The sequence below is a fragment of the Scyliorhinus canicula genome, chromosome 7 (genome assembly GCF_902713615.1).
Source record: "Scyliorhinus canicula chromosome 7, sScyCan1.1, whole genome shotgun sequence".
Classification (NCBI taxonomy): Eukaryota; Metazoa; Chordata; class Chondrichthyes; order Carcharhiniformes; family Scyliorhinidae; genus Scyliorhinus; species Scyliorhinus canicula.
The window spans coordinates 108,532,611-108,554,132 of NC_052152.1; the positions used below are offsets into that span (position 1 = coordinate 108,532,611).

The 21,522-nt window shown below is 44.4% G+C and overlaps 1 protein-coding gene across 1 annotated transcript in view; it reads right to left on the bottom strand.

The window, feature by feature from the left end:
- Positions 1 to 21,522, bottom strand: part of rb1 (retinoblastoma 1) — a 477,115-nt gene that overhangs the window by 349,103 nt on the left and 106,490 nt on the right. The window contains exons 8-9 of the mRNA XM_038802634.1: positions 12,107 to 12,255; positions 5,548 to 5,625 (exon numbers count right to left, since the gene is read on the bottom strand). Of these exons, the coding sequence (XP_038658562.1) occupies positions 5,548 to 5,625; positions 12,107 to 12,255 (227 nt within the window). The remainder of the gene's footprint in view (positions 1 to 5,547; positions 5,626 to 12,106; positions 12,256 to 21,522) is intronic.

Sequence of the window (21,522 nt, forward strand, 5' to 3'; positions counted from 1 at the left end):
GATATACAGGTTAGGTTGATTGGCCATGATAAATTGCCCCTAGTATCCAAAGATGTACAGGTTAGATGGAGTTATGGGGTTATGGGGATAAGGCAAGAAATGGGCCTAGTTAGGGTGCTCTTTCAGAGGGTCAATGCAGACTCGATGAGCCGAACAACCTCGTTCTGCATTGTAGAAATTCTGTGTTTCTGTGATTTGCAAAGTGAACTATGAGGGAGCGGCATCCCTACAACATTACTGCTCTTATTCTTTCTTGTCATAAAGGCTGCAATGGAGAAAGGTGTTACTAATGTACAATTAGCAAGTTGTTGCAAAAACATCATTTAAACCTTACACGTGGAGCAGGTGGTTATTGAAACTGGATGTAGGAGCATCAATGAATCAAGAAAACTGCTCAGTCCTTGGATGTTCAACTTTCTAAGTATTGTTATGGCTACATCCATTCAGGCAAATAAAGGAGTATAACACCTGCCTTCCCCCACAGCAAAAAACACCTATGGTGAAGCCATTGAAGGTTAGAGAGGGATGCTCAGGTCCATTTACTTAAGCTTAGGCTTATTTGAAATGATTGCAGACTTAAATGGCACACATATTCCTTGCCCCATATCAGTCCAAGACTGAATGTTGCTGCGGTCTCACTGTGGTCTGGCAAAGGTTTCATCCCTTATGAAGAGTTTGTTATGATCGCAATAGAGATCGGTAACTTTTGAAGAGATTTGAATTCCCACTGACCGACTTTAGTTGCATGATAAGGTTTTAAGTTTAAAGAATTTTACCATAACATAAACTAAACTCAACATCGACAAACAATTATTTTGAGAAAGTTTCTTAGTTTTTAACACAACTAATAATCCCACACCACAATGTTATAATCCCAGCTGATGTTAATGCTGGACAAGTCAGATCCCTGATTAAACCTGGCTTGATAGATCCTATTTTTTTTTAATAGAAACCATGGAGGTTAGTTGCTGAACACATTGACAAGAGTCTGCCAGCGTATTTTTAACACTGAATAAAACATTTATTAAATTACAAAAATAAATTATATTATACAAAACAAAAAGGTTGCAAAGATTTTTGTAATATCCCACATGGGACATACGGGTGGGAATACTTGTCTACCCTGTGCTCCTTGCGGAGTATGAGCTCCCCCACTAGGGGCGGGGTAGCCCAATTACCCAGTGCATATATGGTCGTCCAGTAAGGCACCAATCAGAGAGAAACCTGGTAGGGATCCACCAGGAACTGTACATATCTTGTTTATTGATAAAACGTTCTTATTTTGAGTAGGTGTGGACTCTCCCTTATTAGACTTTCATAACAAACACCAGAAAATGATTCAAAGCTTACCAACCCATCTCTTCACTTCAAGGGTTGTAAAACCTCAATATAAATGAATGTATACAGAAAGGGCCTCCAGATTTCCAGCACACAAGAAAACTCCAAATGAAACTAGAACCATGTTTCACATTTCTTGACACACAAATACAAATATAAATTAAACTTTGTTCCTAAAAACCTATGTATTTCATTGCACTTTCCGCAGAATTATAACTCTTATAGTAGCCAATGCAAGGTTCTAGTCCCAGCTTACAATGGGCTCACTCTAATATCTCTCATGGGACTTACAGGGTGGGAATGATTATCTTCCCCATGCTTCTTGAGGAGTACGAGCTCCCCCACTGAGGGGCGGGGCATCTCCATTCAGCAATGTATAAAAGGTCAGCCAATAAAGCACCGACTGAGTACACCTCAGCATGCACAGTCTTTCAGCATGTAATGGAGAACATCCTTTATTTAAAATAAATTGAAAGAACCCAATTCCTTTTTTTTCCAATTAAGGGGCAATTTAGCGTGGCCAATCTACCTAACCTGCATATCTTTGGGTTGTGGGGGTGAGATCCATGCAGGCACGGGGAGAGGGTGCAAACTCCACACCGACAGTGACCCGGGGTCAGGATCAATCCCGGGTCCCCGGTGCCATGAGGGAGCAGGGATAATCACTACACCACCATGCCACCTGTAATGGAGAACATCCTGCCTGGATTGCCGCATGCTGTGGTTTACTTAAACAATGTGTTAGTCACGGGAACCTTGACCAGGAGCATTTACGGAACCTCGCTGCGATCTTGCAGCGCTTTCTTTTGAGCATGGAGTCTGCCTGTGCCGGGTTAAGTACGTGTTTCACGCAAAATAAGTCATCTACATGGGTTTTCGAGTAGACTGAGACAGCCTACACTCGGTCACTGAAAAAGTGAAAGCCATTCAACTGGCCCCTGCCCGGTAAGATGCCATGGAGCTTCGCTCTTTTCTTCGATTGGTCAATTATTACAGAAGATCCATTCCAAATTTGGCAACCATCCTGGATTCCCTTCATTTGCTCCTCAAGAAGCACCAGCCTTGGTGGGGAGCAAGGCCCAGCATGAGCCGCTTAAAAAAATGAAATGGCGGTTGCCCTCTTTGAGGGTGTCTTCGGGCTTTGAGACGGGGAGGAATATAATGTCCCATATGGGACTTACAGGCTGGGAATGATTATCTTGCCCATGGTTCTTGGGGAGTACAAGCTTCCCGCTGTGGGGCGGCGGAACTCCATTCAGCTATGTATAAAAGGTCGGTCAGTAAGGCACCGACCATGGAGAGACTAGGTTGGGATCCTCCGGGAGTTTAGAACGTAAACTGTAAATAAACCAAAATTCTTTATTCTTTCTTGGTGTGGACTCCCTGTGTCCTTATTAAACTCACTTCACCCCATTTCATAGAGTTAAAATCAAAAGTCATTTCCCTCAGTATTCTGAGTGTCATAATATACACACAAGTATATGATGGTGCATAGACAGACACTGACTGACAACACTGAATGACCAATCAACACACAGAACACAGCAGCTAATCACCAGACAGGACACGGCCACTATAAAGCCAGAGGGCACTAGTTTTCCCGCTCTCTTGGGATGCAGCCTCTGAGACAGCCAGAGCCCGTGATCAGCAATATGAACATCTACCATGTGCTAGCAGTATAGTCTGGTCAGGTTAGCCTCAGGTCTCCAGTCAACTTAACACAGTGTCAACCCACAGGGCAAGTATGTTTAACAGCTCATAGTTAAATAAAATAGAGTTGTACTTCTACAAGTGTTGGTAGCCTGTCTCTCACTGCTATGGTAAACGCAGTCCTCACAGACTCAGCATACCCAATACATCACTGAGAATCCCCAAACAGACTTCTAGTTGCAAGGCCCACTCCAGTGATTCATTTTGCTAGCCTCACTAGGCCTAATCTTCCAATGTCCTTAAATGCACACTGTTTCTGTCTGTTTTACTAGAGAACATACTCACACCTGCATGCTATGTGGTAGCTACCAGTGAATTGCCTTTATCCTGCTGTCTACAACAACATTTCTCTCTTTGTCCAGGGTTTTTTAATCAAACTATCTGAGAATCTAAGCCTACCCATACCAAAGACAGCTGCTCTGCCCTTTGTTTTCAGGTGTTAAACCTGGTACATGCATTTCAATGACATTTGACCTGGGCCCCTGTCCCCATGGTAACCAGGCCACACAGGCTTGTATTTGGGACATGTCCATTTCATAAATCCATTGAAGCAAAGAAACCATTTAAAACACAACCATCTTCTGCTTAGCAGTCATAAGTTGCAAATGCAGGTAAACATTGTAGGATATTCAGCAAACAACCAAATCCCTGGCCTTATTGACAAAGAGAAGTTTTTGCTGAAGCAGCTAAGATGGTTCGGTTGAGAAATCAATGATATATTGAGGAATCTCTCCATTGCTTGAATGAATACTGGTGGAGGCTGATATGATAGTAATTAACCTTGTTAGATTTATCATATCCTATCGGGAAGAGGATGTATGTTCCATATTCACAGATGTCAGCATCATACCTGTTCTGATAGAACTTAACCAGGGAAGCCCCGTGAGATTTCCGCACACCACTCCACACCCCCCTATCCCAAATACCAAAATCCAACAACAATCCCACCATAGGGCTTCCAAAATCCCGATATCCCCAATTCGTATTTTGCCAAAACCCAGGATTATGCTACCAAAGCTAGGATCATCTTCATCCAGCTAAAAGCTGGTCAGGACTGCTAACTACTGATAATACTAAATTTTTGCAGTCCAGAGGTAATCAGCAGTCGAACACCAGATAACTTAAAAGAGCCGTTTATTTACCGCGGGGCTGTAGCACAAGTGTAACTGAGTTACAGCAAGTGAAAAAGCAAATTTCTCTTTGTTACAGTTGACTATATATTCTTACAAAACCCATCAAGCCTTTCAATCATTAATCATGCAATTAGCTCATTACGCCCCTCCCTTAGGTAATTATTTTCTTCTCATCATTAGTAATACAGTTAGTTTCATAGCATAGAAATTCTTATCAAAAAGTCCTGAGGAGTGAATCTTCCATCGTTCCCACCACAGATTCTCACAGACGGCCAAGGTTGTGATAATGCCTTCTCACAAGAACAATTCATTTAACAAGGCACTTTTACATTGCTGTATAACTTGACATTCCATTTCCCATCAAGCTCTGATTTTTTACTTCACCAAACTCTCATTCCATTTCCCATTAAGCTCTGATCCTAACTCGAGCCAAACTCTCACTACCAGGTAATTATTTTCAACCGTTTCATATGGAATAAACTCTTGTTAAGCTTGCTCAGGTTTAAAATTGATTAAGCAAAAAAAGTCTTGGATAAAAGATTAACAGAAATAAAAGGTACTCATTTATGCATTTCGAAGATTAGTGGATAGTTATGCCATTAGATCCCCAAATTAGTATTCCATTATTTTATTTTTCAGAAACTATTCAAAATGAACAAAGACCATCAAACTGAATGATTAGCTCTCACAGACGATGCCTGAGCTGCTGGGTGTTTCCAACATTTCCTGTTTTTATTTTCCTTAAATATTTCTTAGTATATGTGTGCACACAATGGGAGATTTAGGGGGAGGGGTGAAACGGTTTACTGCCTATTTGTATTTTTAGAATGCATAGCAAAATATATTAAATGTTCCTAATTTCCTGATGCAACAGTAATACAACTTGCATTTATATTGTGCTTTTAACATTCTGAAGCCAGAATAAATGTTTAAATTCAAGAATTTATATTAAAAATTCTTTCAAGTTTGAACAATGGAAATCCTTCCCGAAATTATTCCTGTGCTGAATGCATGTTCTTTTGTATAAAAGTTGGCTGCGTCACTGAGCAAAATTTAAAAAATTCTTCCCAGAGCCTATTGGTCAAAGCCTGCAACTGTGACAGCTGACAGTAGTAAAGGGCTGACACAAAAGCATGACAAAAATCTTGAACAGAAGTTTGATTTGTGAACAAGATTGCTGACATATATATTGTTGTTCTTAAACTATATTTTCTGTTTTTCTTGTCAGAATGTACGTAAACACATTACATTAAAACAGTTTACATTACTAAATGTGAGGACCAGTTCATTTACTCCAGTTAAGTTTTTTAAGTATTTACTAGTACTATTAAACTTCACTTAGTATTAAACGTTTTTTGTTACTTACCTCAGGAAATCCACTAGAAGAGGGTATTTTAAGGTTATCCAAGAAAGGAAGAAAGCTTTTCAAATAAATGTTTTTCACCTGGACAAATGAAACACAAGGTCCATTATCACACATCTGAATATGTGGGCATAAAGACTAATTCAGTCACTCTAACATTTCAAACCACATTGCTTACAGGAAAAGAAAAAATACTCCAATTATACTATCTGAGAATATAGAACAGTACAGCACAGAACAGGCCCTTCGGCCCTCGATGTTGTGCCGAGCAATGATCACCCTACTCAAACCCACGGATCCAACCTATACCCGTAACCCAACAAACCCCCCCCCCCCCCTTAACCTTACTTTTTAGGACACTACGGGCAATTTAGCATGGCCAATCCACCTAACCCGCACATCTTTGGACTGTGGGAGGAAACCGGAGCACCCGGAGGAAACCCACGCACACACGGGGAGGACATGCAGACTCCGCACAGACAGTGACCCAGCCGGGAATCGAACCTGGGACCCTGGAGCTGTGAAGCATTTATGCTAACCACCATGCTGCCCCCTTGGGACGTGCTGTTCCTTTGGAACAGGAACAGGAAGTACATTAATTTCTTATCAGGACTGTGATCTTGGTTCGCAAGATGTTCTTTCTCTTTTGCATCCCTCCTCAGGTAATGATATCTAAGATAAACCTGACATTGTATGATATACTGCCAACATATGAAAGTGATTTGAAGATATTCTCTGCTAGATGATTAATTGAAGCAACCAAAAATATTTCGATGCCATGAACCTTTGAATGCAAGAAGTTGGAGTTTCCTTTATATTTTTCAAATTGTCACCAAGCAAGTTTTTTAAAAAAAGAACAAATTACATTATTGACTCAAATACTCCTAATTTGACTATAACATCCAAAGACAAACGGCTCCTCTAAAGGTGTTTCTAAAATGGGCTGTAATCTGCAAAGTGTACTGATGGACCTGGCAGCAACACCAGTAGAAAAATAGCAGACACATTAGGGCCAGGTATCAATACGGCATGGCTTTCCAGCAAGTTATTCTTGGTTTCCACCGGGTGCCAGACTCACAAGTCAGGATCTGGCAGCTGATGGACCTCTCTTAAAATTTACGTAAAAGTGTAATAGCAGAGCATTTAATTATACATAATATAATCAAGCAGAGTCAGCATGGCTTCATGAAGGGGAAATCATGCCTGACAAAATTATTAGACATCTTGGAGGTGGTAACGAGCAGAATAGATAAAGGGGATGTAATATATTTGGATTTCCAAAAAGCACTTGATCAGGTGCCACACAAAAGGCTACTTAATAAGGTAAGAGCCCATGGCGTTGGGGGTAGTATATTAGCATGGATAGAGGATTGGCTAACTGATAGAAGAGAAAGAGCTGGGAAGAGGGGCATTATCAGGTGGCAACCTGTAACTCGGGAGTGCCACAGATATCAATGCTGGGGACACATTTCTTTTCAATATATATGAATGACGTGGACAAGGGAAGTGAATGTACTATTGCCAAGTTTGCCAATGCCACAAAAATAGGTGGGAAGGCAAGTGACAAGGATGACATAAAGATTCTACAGAGGGATATACATGGACAGGTTACACGGGTCGGTTAGCTCAGTTGACTGGACGGCTGGTTTGTGATGCGGAGCGATGCCAACAGCCCGGATTCAATTTCCGTATTGGCTGAAGTTATCCATGAAGGCCCTGCCTTCTCAACCTTGTCCTCACCTGAGGTGTGGTGACCCTCGGGTTCAATCACCTCCAGTCAGCTCTCTCTTTCAATAAGGGGAGAGCAGCCTATGGTCCTCATGGACTATGGTGACTTTCATTTCATAGACAGGTTAAGTCGGAAATTGTGAAATTACAACTTTGATAGGAAGAATAAAGGAGCTGAATATTATTTAAATGGAGAAAGATTGCAGAAAACTGCAGCACAGACTTATTTGAGGATTCTCGTGCATGAATCATAAAAAAAGAGTGTGCAGGTTCAGCAGGTAATAGGGACGGCAAATGAAATGTTGACCTTTATTTCTCAGGGAATGGAGCATAAAAGTAGGAAAGTCTTGCTAAAACTATACATGACTCTACTTAAACTACACCTGGAATACCGTGAAGATTTGGTCCCCTTATCTAAGGAAATATATATTGGCATGGGAGGCAGTCCAGAGAAGGTTCATTAGGTTGATCGTGGGTACGGAGGGATGTTCTTCTGAGAGGTTGAGTAGGTTGGGCCCTGTACTCATTGGAGCTTAGAGGAATGAGAGGCGACCTTATTGAGACATATAGGATTCTCAGGGGGCTTAATAGAGTAGTTGCTTGTGGGAGAGTCTAGGCCAAAAGGACATAATCTCAAGAGTAAGAAGTCACCATCTTAAGACAGAGATAAAGAGGAATTTCTTCTCTCAGAGGATAACAAATCTGTGGAATTCTTTACTGCAGAGGGCTGTAGAGGCTGGGTCGTTAAGTACATTCAAGGCTGAGACAGACAGTAAGGGAATCAAGGGTTCTGGGGATAAATGTGGCTAAGTGGAGTTGAGGATTATCACATTGCATCAGTCATGAATGGCAGAGCAGACTCGATGGGCTGAAAGACCTACTTCTGCTCCTACATCTTATGGTCTATGAACAGAGCTGTGAAAACCATAAAAGTAGACAGCAAGAAATTAGAGATCAGATCAACACACTGACTCTGTATATGGATAAAGTTTTTAATATTGAAAAATAAACCAGCCTAACAAGTAGACGAGGAAAAACTAACGTCAGTTCAAACTGGTTTTAGCTATAGCCCGCTACTAAATTGCCTATCATTGATGTGCTCCTCACAATGAAAATGCATAGTTATCAGAACAAAGTAATAGGGGAAAAAAGAAAAAAGTGGTTCCTTCACTTCTTTCACAGAAGCTCTCAAAGAGACAATCATTTGCAAGACACGATGGAGTTGCCAGCACTCAAGATGTGAGGGAATTTTATACATGAGGAATGAACATGACTTATACCTGGTATGGAATGCTCTTTTATTTATTCTTTACGTTCAAAACCATGCTGAGATAATTTAAAGAACAGAGTTGAAACTTGAGGTGGAGTATAGATCAAAAGTACCAAATATTTTGCATTCAGCACACAGGTCAAGTCAGGAATGCTTAGCAAAAACAAATTTAAAAGGACCAAATATAAAGCAGCTGATAATGAATAAACGTGATTGCATTATGCTTCTAAACTTTTGTTTTTCATTATAGTAGCTTTAATAGACGAATGCATTTTAGTGCTTCTATTTCATCACTGAAAAAATGCAATACGGAATGTTACAAATATGAAGTTTATAAATTTAGGATTTGGGACTGTCTGTTTAATTTAAGGGCGAACAAAGTAGTGAAGGATTATGTGACCTGCACCGAATCCTGTTTGACAACAAACCTGGGCAGCTTTATTGTGATTAGGACAGTTAAGAGGCCCAGGTTGATTTACTGGTACTAGGGTGTAAAATGTTCACATCTGTAGACATGGAAAGAGTATTTGTGTTGACTTTGGATAGACTGTTACGTCTCCAAGTCTCATACGGAGGTGTTATGAATACCAGGATTTATAAACAGTTATACTTTAAACTATTTAATTTGAAGATAGAATCCATATAATCCCTACATTGCAGAAGGAGGCCATTTGGCCCACTGACTCTGCACCGACCCTCCGAAAGAGCACTCTACCAAGCCCACTCCCTATCCTCATAACCCCGCAGCTCATTGATCATGACCAATCTACCTAACCTGCACATCTTTGGACTGGATAGAATGGGGGGGGGTGTCTCTAAAGATTAGCTAATTAGTATGTATATATGTATATCTGGATACAACATCTATGTGATTGATGTTGCCATGGAGATGGGCTTGAGAGGGGAACAGGCCATAGAAAGACATTGCAGAATTGGCTTACAAGGTTTTAGGATATCCCTCAGTTACACAGATAGGTCAGTCCCTGAGATTCTGAGAGAGAACAGAGTAATATAGGCAACCGGTCTCAATTGTTCACCATGTAGAATTGAGTAGGAGATCATGCTTGAATTGGAGAAACCATGATAATTTAAATAGGTCTGGAACATTCACCAGGGTTTGGCTCGAGGGAGGAAACTTCAGGGTAATCCTCACCGTGAAAGTCCATTCGAGGATAAGATGTTATCTCGCTGGAAAAGGAAGCAAGTTATTATGAGCTGAGAATAGCTTTGGACTAGTTCCTGAAGAATGAAGTGTCCACTTAAGAGTAAATCATAACTGTAGTGGAGGATTTTCGATCCCTTTAAAACCTAAATGGAAATGTTATCAATAGTTTAGAGTTTAAGTTGCCTGATGAACAGTATTTAGGAAATGCTGCTTTTAATTTGTTTATCACAATCAAAGGTTAAAACTTGAAATCTTGTTGTGTGATACTTCCAGTCAGTCACTGAAAATTCAAGTATCTTTCCAAAAGTTATTGGTGTCCACAAGATTTGTAAAAGGAAGAAAATTGCTCTCCAGACTTGAAACAAAGATTCCCCCAGATTGCATTCTTATTCCTACCCATCCCACCCAAAAAGATTTGGATTCTGATCTTGAAATTTAATGAGGTGGGCAGCACGGTGGCACAGTGGTTAGCACTGCTGCCTCACGCACTGAGGACCAGGGTTCGGTCCTGGCTCCGGGTCACTGTCCGTGTGGAGTTTGCACATTCGTCCCATGTCTGCGTGGTCTCACCTCCACAACCCAAAGATGTGCAGGGTAGGTGGTTGGCCACGCTAAAATTGCCCCTTAATTGAAACAAAAAGTAATCGGGTACTCTAAATTAAAAATAAGAAAATGAGGAGAACAAATTTGCCATTGACAATTCTGGATCAATTCACTTTGTGTCAACATTTTTGTCCAGAACTTAACAATTCAATATACTGGCTAAATCTAGCTATTTATGTGAGTGGATGATGTGAATATTCGTGAATGCATCTATCCTATTTATAGGGCAATTAAAGGAAGACATTTTGAAGACAACAACATTCTAACATTCCACCCTCTCACCCAATAAGGCATGGATGTTGCTTTTATCTCAGCAAGACTGTAACCTGAACTTCTCAGCTTCAACAACTTCCCAAACTATAATAGAATGCATTATTTTGGGCCTCAAATAGCTCATCTTAGACCCCAGTCCTTTCCCAGGACTTGGGAATTCTGACAGGCAACTGGATTACAAATCTCAAGAGCCATATCACAGCCCACATTTAACACTTCCCTGCGAGAATGCAAATGACAGTCATGTCCGCTCTCATCATCACAGAATCCCACTCCCAGTAACCACCATCGGAGTGTTCAAAGTGATTCAGAATGGTTCTCAGGTTATGCCCATACTCTGCTCCGAGGCCCATACTTAAAGTAATAATTATAAAATTAAGAGTTATAAATACAGAAGCATGTTTTAAATTCTATGACACTGCTCATATCCATTAAAAATTCAGTTACATTCTACATGCCGTGAAATTAGTATTTCAAGTACAAGGTCTTAGAGGTCGACAGAACAGAAAAGGCTCTTTGGTCTATCACGTCAGCGCCGGTCAAAAACAACCACCTAACTATTCTAATCCCATTTTCCACCACTTGGCCCATAGCTTTGCATGCCTTGGCAGCACAAGTGCACATCTAAATACTTCTTAAATGTTATGAGGGTCTCTGTCTCCACCACCCTTTCAGGCAATGGGTTCCAGGCTCCCACTCTCTAGGTTAAAAGATTTTTCCTCGCATTCCCTCTAAATCTCCTGACCATTACCGTGAATCTGTGCCCACTGGTCATTGATCCCTTCACCAAGAGAAAAGTTTATCTCTATATACTCTATCTATGTCCCTCATAATTTTATACATCTCAATGGTATCCCCCTCAGTATCCTCCGCTCCAAGGAAAGCCACCACAGTTGATCCAATCTCTCTTCATAGCTAAAACTCTCCAGCCCAGGCAACATGCTGGTAAAGCTCCTCTGCATCCTTTCAAGTGCTATCACATCCCTCCTATAATGTGGATTCCAGAACTGCACACAATACTCTAGCTGTGGCCGACCCAACATTTTGTACAGTTTCAGTGTAACCTCCCTGCTTTTGAACTCTATGCCTCGGTTAATAAAGGCAAGTCTGCCATATGCCTTCTTAACACTGTATCCACCTGCTCTGCTACCTTAAGGGACCGGTGTAAGTGCACACCAAGGTCCCTCTGATCCTCGATGCTTCCTAGGGTCCTGCCATTTGTCATGTATTCTCTTGCCTTATTTGTCCTGCCAAAGTGCATCACATCACATTTATCAGGGTTGAATTCCGTTTGCCACTAATCAGCCCATCTGACCAGCCTGTCTATATTCCCCTATAATCTAAGCTATCCTCCTCACTATTTACCACCTCACCAATTTTCATATTGTGAATTTGTCAATCAGTTTATTCAACATATGGATTATGAAGTATTCTCCAGTTATAGGAGAAATTTAGATCATTTTTGCATATCGGCTAATTTTTAACTTCATTTTCAATGATATGATTGTACTATATTAACTTGCCTCTTCCACATTGCACTCATTTTCATGACAAAGGATTTCCATGACTCTGAGATCTACTTCAGTAGAACTACTTGTCTGTGTAATTCTGTTCTGACTTCGTCTAGAAGATCGTGATGGGCCACTGGAATTTATACTATTTGCAGTAGTTCCTGTAAGAAAAATAGCAGTTTCAAAAAAAGTCTTGCCCTTTCACATATGGAGCAAGATTTCTCGGAGTTCCTAGATCATGAGCAGAGCTTTCCTGTACAAATTTTCTCATTCATTTCAGCAATTATCCTATATATTCAAAAAAGCGGCAGCACATAAAAGTGCAAGAAGGGACTTCCAGCGGTGGATGCGAGCGGAGGACATGCACCGGGAGATGTTCCTACCCGAGCCTGACTCACAGTGCATAGTAGGCAGCGCAAGCTGAAAAAAAAAATTAAGTACAGGCCAGGGGAAACTTACAGCTTTTTAAAATGCCTAAAAACAACAAAAAGAGAGGGGGAGCCAAATGTGCTCCTCGGACCTCCTTGGAGCCAGCAGGAGACAAAATGGTGGCGGCAATATCCTCCTCTCCTCAGGCGACTGCGTGGCCATCAGTCGAAGACTTCAGTCGCATTGTAGGGACTGAATTGAAAAAACGTCAGGACTTGGCCTGAGAAATCAAAAGGTCAGCGGATGAGTCCTTCGGTCAAATCTCGAGCCAGTTGGAGGGGATGGAAAAAAAAATAGAACAGTGGGCTGACACAGTCAAAAATATATATATTTTAAATTTTATTCCTTTGGTACAGTCAAAAATATGGAGGTGGCCCTCACCGACCCCACATTGAATGGATCATGGTGCTGGGGAAAAAAATGCCTTGGGACCTGGACGTGAATACATTTTAAAAGTAAATGACCTGGAGAACTGATCTTGAAGGCAAAACATCCACCTTGTGGGTCTGTCAGAGGGAACGAAGGGCCACACCCACACAGAATTCATAGCCGATATGCTTTTTAAAATGGTAGGCGAGAAGGTGCTTAAACGCCCCCCCCCCACCACCCCCACCAGAGCTAGATCGGGTTGATCGCCCTCTGCGACCAAGTCCTCGTGCAGAGGAACTCCTTCGAGCGAGGATCTTGAGGTTCAATAACTTCAAAGAAAAAGAGCAGATCATGCATTGGGCCAGGGAGCACTCGACTATAAATGAGGGGGGGGGGGGGGGGGGGGGGGGGGGGGGGGTGTCACTCAATCCAGCTTTACCAGGACCTTAGCGCTGAATTGTCGAAGAAAAGAGCAGTATTTAATGGGGCAAAATCTGCCCTATTAAAGAAGGGCATCCAGTTTGGGCTACTTTACCCGACCTGTCTTCGAGTTTCGGTCGAGGGAAAAGATCCTTTTTTTTTACTCCCCAGACAAGACAAATATTTTTGTTGAGAAACTGGGTTCGAATTCTGTATAAATCTTTTGGTTTTGTTGTTTAAAAGTTATATTGCAACGACATGGCAGGGTTTCTCAAGCTAGAGAAGGTGAAATTTGCCCTAAGGGTTCAGTGCAGGGTTTTTTCAGGAGGCGGCAGCCATTCCTGGCAGAACGATAGAAACAGGCCTGTCGGGCACTAATTAATTTCCTCTTCTGTGTATACGCGGTGGCGGGGGGGTTCTGTCCTGTCTATTGAAGGGACGGGCAGATGTTTTGGGGGAATGATGGGTGTTAGTTTATCTCTTCCACTGTGTACGCGGGGGGGGGGGGCTGTTCTTTGTTTTTAAAAAAAAAAAATTCTGTCTTTGTTGTTGATATTATGCAAATATTTGAATAAAAATTATTTTTTAAAAAAATTATTTTGCTGTATGTTCAGAAATTTTATCTTTGTTGTTTATTTGGCTGGTTTACACTGTAAATGTTATTACAGTTGAAGTGTTCCCCTTTTTTCTCATTATGCTGGTGTTATATATTGTTCTTATAGTGAGGTTGTTTCCACAGATTATTATATGTGAAATTCTTGTTTTAATAATGTTAATAAAGTTTCTCAACTTTTAATATAGGGTTGGTTGGAAAGCCTCTCAGCTATAGCTAGAGATGGGCCTAGAGATTTGAAGTCGTAAGCGTGGGTATTCTGCAACTCCCTCGCGCAAATATTCAGCGAGGGGGGGCTTAAATTTTAGTGTTAGAGAGTTTAGGTTTTTTGGGGGGGATTGCTGGGTTAGGGGAAGATAGGGAGAGGAAGGGGGGCATATCTGATAGCCTGACATTGCCCATTCATTTCTGCTTGTCCGGCCTTAGGACAGTTACAGACTGCTATCCTGGTGGGATCTCCTTGCTGTGGTGTCACAAAATGTCTTGCCTGCTGAACTACAGATGTAATGGCTGATCCCAATGGTGGCTATATTATTTTCTGTGGTTCGTTGGAGAACACTCTGATTATTCTGGTGAATATTTATGCACCCAATTGGGACGATGTGAGCTTCACAAACTCCCTGGTGATCGCCTTTCTTGATTTAGGCTCACATCGGATGATTCTGGTAGGACATATAAACTGTGCATTGGACCTTAAAATGGACCGTTGTATACCCGGAAATTTGTCATCTCAGACCATGCTGCTCACCATGCCCTCCTGAGCGCCCACCCTGGAGACTGGACACCACTTTGTGTCTGATGACAAATTTTGTGAGCGATTGTCTGCTGCTATAATAGACGTTATCAAATTCAACAAAACAGAGTCAATTTCTCCATCAACACTATGGGAAACCCGAAAGGCCGACATAAGGGGGGAAAATGATCTCATATAAATCTCACATTGTGAAAAAGAAAAAGGCTGGCGAACTCCATCGTGGAGGTTGAACACCAATATTCTACTGCCGCAAGGCCAGAATTACTGATGCAAGAAAAAACTTGCAACTGCAATTTGAATTGATCTCCACAAACAAAGAAGTGCATCAGTTACGACATTCTAGGAGCTCCTTCTATGAACATGGGGAGAAGGTGGGCCGTCTTCTTGGGCATCAACTCAAGAAGCAGGCAGTGTCCCAAGAAATTCCTCAGATTTGGAGCAAAGAAGGTAACCTAGCGTCAGCCCCTCTCCAGATAAATGCGTTTTTCAGTACGTTTTACCGTGAGCCATATGAGTCAGTGCCTCCTCCAAATACATCAGGCATGATGAGGTTTCTAGATAGTTTACATATCCCGACCATTGAGGAAGATAGGAAACGGGAACTGGAATCCCCCTTCAGCCCAGAACAAATACAGAAATGTATCGGGCGGCTACAATCTGGCAAGGCCCCCATTCCTGACGGCTTCCCACCTGAATTTTGAGGTTCTCAGAGTAACTAATAGCTTTAATTTTGGACAATTATTCATTTTCAGGGGATCATTACCCCTGTCCTTGGACCCAAGCCACAATCTTTCTGGTGCTCCAGAAAGAGGATAAGGACCCAGTGGAGTGCGGGTCATACAGACCCATTTCACGTCTTAAGTTGGAAGGTAGTAAAACAGGGACAGAAGCAAAAGGAAGTAAGGGGAAAAGTGCAAGGCAGAGAAGACATAGTCAAAAATCTAAAAGGGCGACAGTACAAGGTACAGTGACTGAGGGGAGCTCAGTGAATAGGCCCAGTAATAACAAAAGGAATAAAACTGGAGATGTTAAGATTCAAAACAGAGGTAAAAAAACCAACATAAGTGTACTTACCTGAATGCTCGTAGTATTCGGAATAAAGTAAATGAGTTGATGGCACAAATCATCGTAAATGACTATGATTTAGTGGCCATTACTGAAACATGGTTAAAGGATGGTCACGACTGGGAGTTAAATATCTGAGGGTATCAAACTATTCGGACGGACAGAGTGGATGGTAAGGGAGGTGGTGTTGCTTTGTTATTTAAGGATGACATCCGGGCAATAGTAAGGGATGACATCAGTGCTATGGAGGATAAGGTTGAATCCATTTGGGTGGAAATCAGGAATAGTAAGGCGAAAAAGTCACTGATAGGAGTAGTCTATCGGCCACCAAATAGTAACGTTATGGTGGGGCGGGCAATAAACAAAGAAATAACTGATGCATGTAGAAATGGTACAGCAGTTATCATGGGGGATTTTAATCTACATGTCGATTGGTTTAACCAGGTCGGTCAAGGCAACCTTGAGGAGGAGTTTATAGAATGTATCCGCGATAGTTTCCTAGAACAGTGTGTAATGGAACCTACGAGGGAACAAGCGGTCCTAGATCTTGTCCTGTGTAATGAGACAGGATTGATTCATGATCTCATAGTTAGGGATCCTCTCGGAAGGAGCGATCACAATATGGTGGAATTTAAAATACAGATGGAGGGTGAGAAAGTAAAATCAAATACTAGTGTTTTGTTTTTAAACAAAGGAGATTACAAGGGGATGAGAGAAGAACTAGCTAAGGTAGACTGGGAGCTAAGACTTTATGGTGGAACAGTTGAGGAACAGTGGAGAACCTTCCAAGCGATTTTTCACAGTGCTCAGCAAAGGTTTATACCAACAAAAAGGAAGGACGGTAGAAAGAGGGAAAATCGACCGTGGATATCTAAGGAAATAAGGGAGAGTATCAAATTGAAGGAAAATGCATATAACGTGGCAAAGATTGCTGGGAGATTAGGGGACTGGGAAATCTTTAGGGGGCAACAGAAAGCTACTAAAAAAGCTATAAAGAAGAGTAAGAAAGAGTATGAGAGTAAACTTGCTCAGAATATAAAAACAGACAGTAAAAGTTTTTACAAATATATAAAACAAAAAAGAGTGGCTAAGGTAAATATTGGTCCTTTAGAGGATGAGAAGGGAGTTTTAATAATGGGAAATGAGGAAATGGCTGAGGAACTGAACAGGTTTTTTGGGTCGGTCTTCACAGTGGAAGACACAAATAATATGCCAGCGACTGATAGAAATGAGGCTATGACAGGTGAGGACCTTGAGAGGAGGTAGTGATGGGCAAGCTAATGGGGCTAAAGGTAGACAAGTCTCCTGGCCCTGATGGAATGCATCCCAGAGTGCTAAAAGAGATGGCTAGGGAAATTGCAGATGCACTAGTGATAATTTACCGAAATTCACTAGACTCTGGGGTGGTCCCGGTGGATTGGAAATTAGCAAACGTGGCACCACTGTTTAAAAAAGGAGGTAGGCAGAAAGCAGGAAATTATAGGCCAGTGAGCTTAACTTTGGTAGTAGGGAAGATGCTGGAATCTATCATCAAGGAAGAAATAGCGAGGCATCTGGATAGAAATTGTCCCATTGGACAGACGCAGCATAGGTTCATAAAGGGCAGGTCATGCCTAACTAATTTAGTGGAATTTTTTTTTTTTTTTAATAAACAATTTTATTGAGGTAGTTTTTGGCTTTATAAACAGTTACAGACATCATCAGAAAGGAAGCAAAAAAGGCAAAAATGTGCAAACATCCACGTTCTTTCAATACTTCCACCGTAACATATTGCACAAGCCCGCTCCCCTCCCATCGGTACTACCCGCCATATTTTCCCTCCTACTCTACTCTAACCCCCCCCCCCCCCCCCCCCCCCCCCTGCTGACGCTCACTCTCCCGCAAAGAAGTCAATAAATGGTTGCCACCTCCGGGTGAACCCCTGCACAGAACCCCTCAAGGCGAACTTGATTTTTTCCATCCCCAGGAAACTCGACATGTCCGCTAGCCACCACTCCGTCTTCGGGGGCTTTGAGTCCCTCCACGCCAATAGTATTCGTCGCCGGGCTATCAGGGAAGCAAAGGCCAGCACATCGGCCTCTTTCTCCCCCTGGACGCCCGGGTCTTCCGAAACCCCAAAAATTGCCACCCCTGGGCTCATCACCACCCTTGTTTTTAGCACCTGGGACATGACCCCCGCAAATCCCTCCCAGTACCCCCTCAGCTCAGGGCATGCCCAAAACATGTGAACATGGTTCGCTGGTCCTCCCGCACACCTAGCGCATTTGTCCTCTATCCCGAAAAATTTGCTCATCCGAGCCACCGTCATATGGGCCCGGTGAACGACCTTAAATTGGATCAGCCCGAGCCTAGCACATGTCGCGGTCGAGTTTACCCTACTCAGGGCCTCTGCCCACAGCCCCTCCTCCATTTCCCCGCCTAGCTCCTCCTCCCATTTAAGTTTCAGTTCCTCTGTCTGGGACCCTTCCTCCCTCATGAGCACCTTATAAATACCCGAGACTCTACCCTCCCCTTCATCCCTCCCAGAGACTATTCTGTCTAGGATCCCCATTGGCGGGAGGCGCGGGAAAGATGGGACCTGTCTACGAACAAAGTCCCGCAACTGTAGGTATCTAAAATCATTTCCCCTTACCACCCCAAATTTCTCCTCCAAGCTCCTCAAACTCGCGAAGCTCCCTTCCAGGAACATATCACCCACCCTTCCCGCCCCTGCTCGCCGCCATACTCGGAACCCCCCATCCATACTGCCGGGGGCAAACCGATGGTTGTCGCAGATTGGCGCCCAGACAGACGCCCCCATCTCCCCCACATGCCTCCTCCACTGGCCCCATATCCGCAGGGTCGCCACCACTACCGGGCTGGTGGTGTACTTGGCCGGCGGCAGCGGTAGAGGAGCCGTGACCAGGGCTTCCAAACTGGAGCCCCTGCACGAAGCCGCCTCCACCCGCTCCCAAATAGACCCCGTACCCACCATCCACTTCCTTATCATAGCGATGTTGGCCGCCCAGTAATAATTGACCAGACTCGGCAAAGCCAGCCCTCCCTCGCTGCGGTTCCTCTCCAACATCGCCTTCTTTACCCGCGGAGACTTTCCCGCCCAGACAAAGCTCATGTTCAGCCCGTTAACTCTTTTGAAGAAGGACTGTGGGATAAAGATCGGGAGGCACTGAAAAATAAACAAAAATCGAGGGAGGATTGTCATCTTTACAGTCTGCACCCTCCCTGCCAGCGACAGCGGGAGTGCATCCCATCTCCGAAACTCTCCCTTCATTTGCTCCACCACCCTGGCCAAATTTAACTTATGCAGCCTGCCCCAGTCTCGTGCCACCTGGATTCCCAAATACCGGAAATTTTCCTCAACCAGCCTAAACGGTAGCCCTCTCAATCTATTCTCCTGGCCCCTTGCCTGGACCACAAACATTTCACTCTTGACCGTATTTAATTTGTATCCTGAGAACTGGCCGAACTCCCTCAGCATTCCCAGTATAGTTCCCATCCCGGCAACTGGGTCCGACACGTACAGGAGCAGGTCGTCTGCATAAAGAGAAACCCTGTGTTCAACCCCGCCCCTCACCATCCCCTTCCAACCCTCTGCGGCTCTCAGCGCCATCGCCAGCGGCTCTATGGCCAGCGCAAACAGCAGCGGGGAGAGCGGGCAGCCCTGCCTGGTCCCTCGGTACAACCTAAAGTACTCCGACACTTCTCTGTTAGTCCTGACGCTGGCCCTCGGGGCCTGATATAATAATTTGATCCAATCCACCAATCCCTCCCCGAACCCAAACCGTCCGAGCACCTCCCATAGATAGTCCCACTCTACCCGGTCAAAGGCCTTCTCGGCGTCCATTGCCACCACTACCTCCACATCTCTACCCGCCGGGGGCATCATTATCACGTTGAGCAATCTCCTCAGATTGGCCGCCAGCTGCCGACCTTTAACGAACCCAGTTTGATCCTCCCCAATCACCTCCGGTACACAGTCCTCCATTCTCCCCGCCAGTACCTTTGCCAGGAGCTTGGCGTCTACATTAATCAGGGAGATTGGCCTGTAGGACCCGCACACCTCCGGGTCTTTACCCCGCTTCAATATCAGAGATATGGTGGCTTGTGACATTGTCGGCGGCAGGGTCCCTCTGTCCCTTGCCTCATTGAAAACCCTCGCCAAGACCGGGCCCACCAGCTCAGAGAACTTCCTATAAAACTCTACTGGGTATCCATCCGGCCCCGGGGACTTCCCCGATTGCATGGCCTTTAGGCCCCCCAATACCTCCTCTACTCTAATCGGGGCGCCCAGCTCTTCCACTTGCCCCCCCCCAACTGTTGGGAATGTTAACCCGTCCAGAAACCTTTTCATCCCCTCCGGTTCTTCCGGCGGCTCCGAAGTATACAGCTTACGATAGAAGTCCCGGAATACCCTATTCAATTCTGCCGGATCCTCCACTTTGCGCCCCCCCTCGTCCCTCACTCTACCTATTTCCCTGGCCGCCTCCCTCCTCCTGAGTTGCTGCGCTAACAGCCTGCTAGCCTTTTCCCCATACTCGTACACCACTCCCCTCGCCTTCCTAAGCTGTTCCACGGCCCTGCTCGTGGATAGTGCCCCCAGTTCCGCCTGTAGCCTCCGCCTTTCCCTGAGTAAAACCTCCCCCGGGGACTCCGCGTGCTCTTCATCTATCCGGCCCATTTCCCTGACCAATCTATCCATCTCTGCCCGGTCTGCCTTGGCTTTGTGGGCCCCAATTGAAATCAGCTCCCCCCGAACTACTGCCTTTAGCGCCTCCCACACGGTCGCCGCTGAGACCTCCCCAGTGTCATTCACCTGCAGGTAATTTTTTATACATTTCCGAAGCCTCTCGCAGATCCCCTCCTCCGACAGCAGTCCCACATCTAGCCTCCATTGCGGGCGTTGATAACTCGCTCCCCCGAACTGCAGGTCCACCCAATGCGGGGCATGGTCTGAAATGGTAATTGCTGAGTATTCCGTGTTCTTTACCTCCCCCATACAGTCCCTGCTTATTACAAAGAAATCTATCCTGGAATATACTTTATGGACGTGCGAGTAAAACGAGTAGCCCCTTCCTGTTGGCTGTCCCTCTCTCCAGGGGTCCACTGCCCCCATTTGCCCCATAAACCCTTTCAGCTCCCTTGCCATTGCTGAGAGTCTACCCGTTCTGGGACCCGACCGATCCAAAGTCGGGTCAAGGACCATGTTAAAGTCCCCTCCCATTATTAGCTTGCGAGAATCCAAGTCCGGGATCTTCCCCAGCACTCTTTTAATAAAGTCCACATCATCCCAGTTCGGGGCATATATATTCACCAGCACCACCCTTCTCCCCTCCAGTCTGCCCCGTACCATCAGGTATCTGCCCCCCCTGTCTGCAGATATGCCCTCTGCCTCAAATTGCACGCGCTTGTTGATCATGATTGCCACCCCTCTGGACTTCGAGTCCAAGTCCGAGTGGAAGACCTGGCTAATCCAGCCCTTCCTTAGCCTGGTCTGGTCTGACACTTTCAGATGTGTCTCCTGCAACATAATTACGTCCGCCCTCAGGGCCCGCAAGTGCGCGAACCCCCGCGCCCTCTTAACCGGCCCATTCAGTCCCTTGACGTTCCAGGTGATCAGCCTGGTCGGGGGGCACATCCCACCCCCCCCACCCCGCCGGTCAGCCATAGCCTTTCTCGGGCCGGCCCCTGACCCGTGCGTCGCGCCATTCCTGGCCCGCCCTTCGGCTGCCTCCACCCTCGACCTCCTTTCCAGTGCCTATTTCAAGTCCCTCTCCCGTC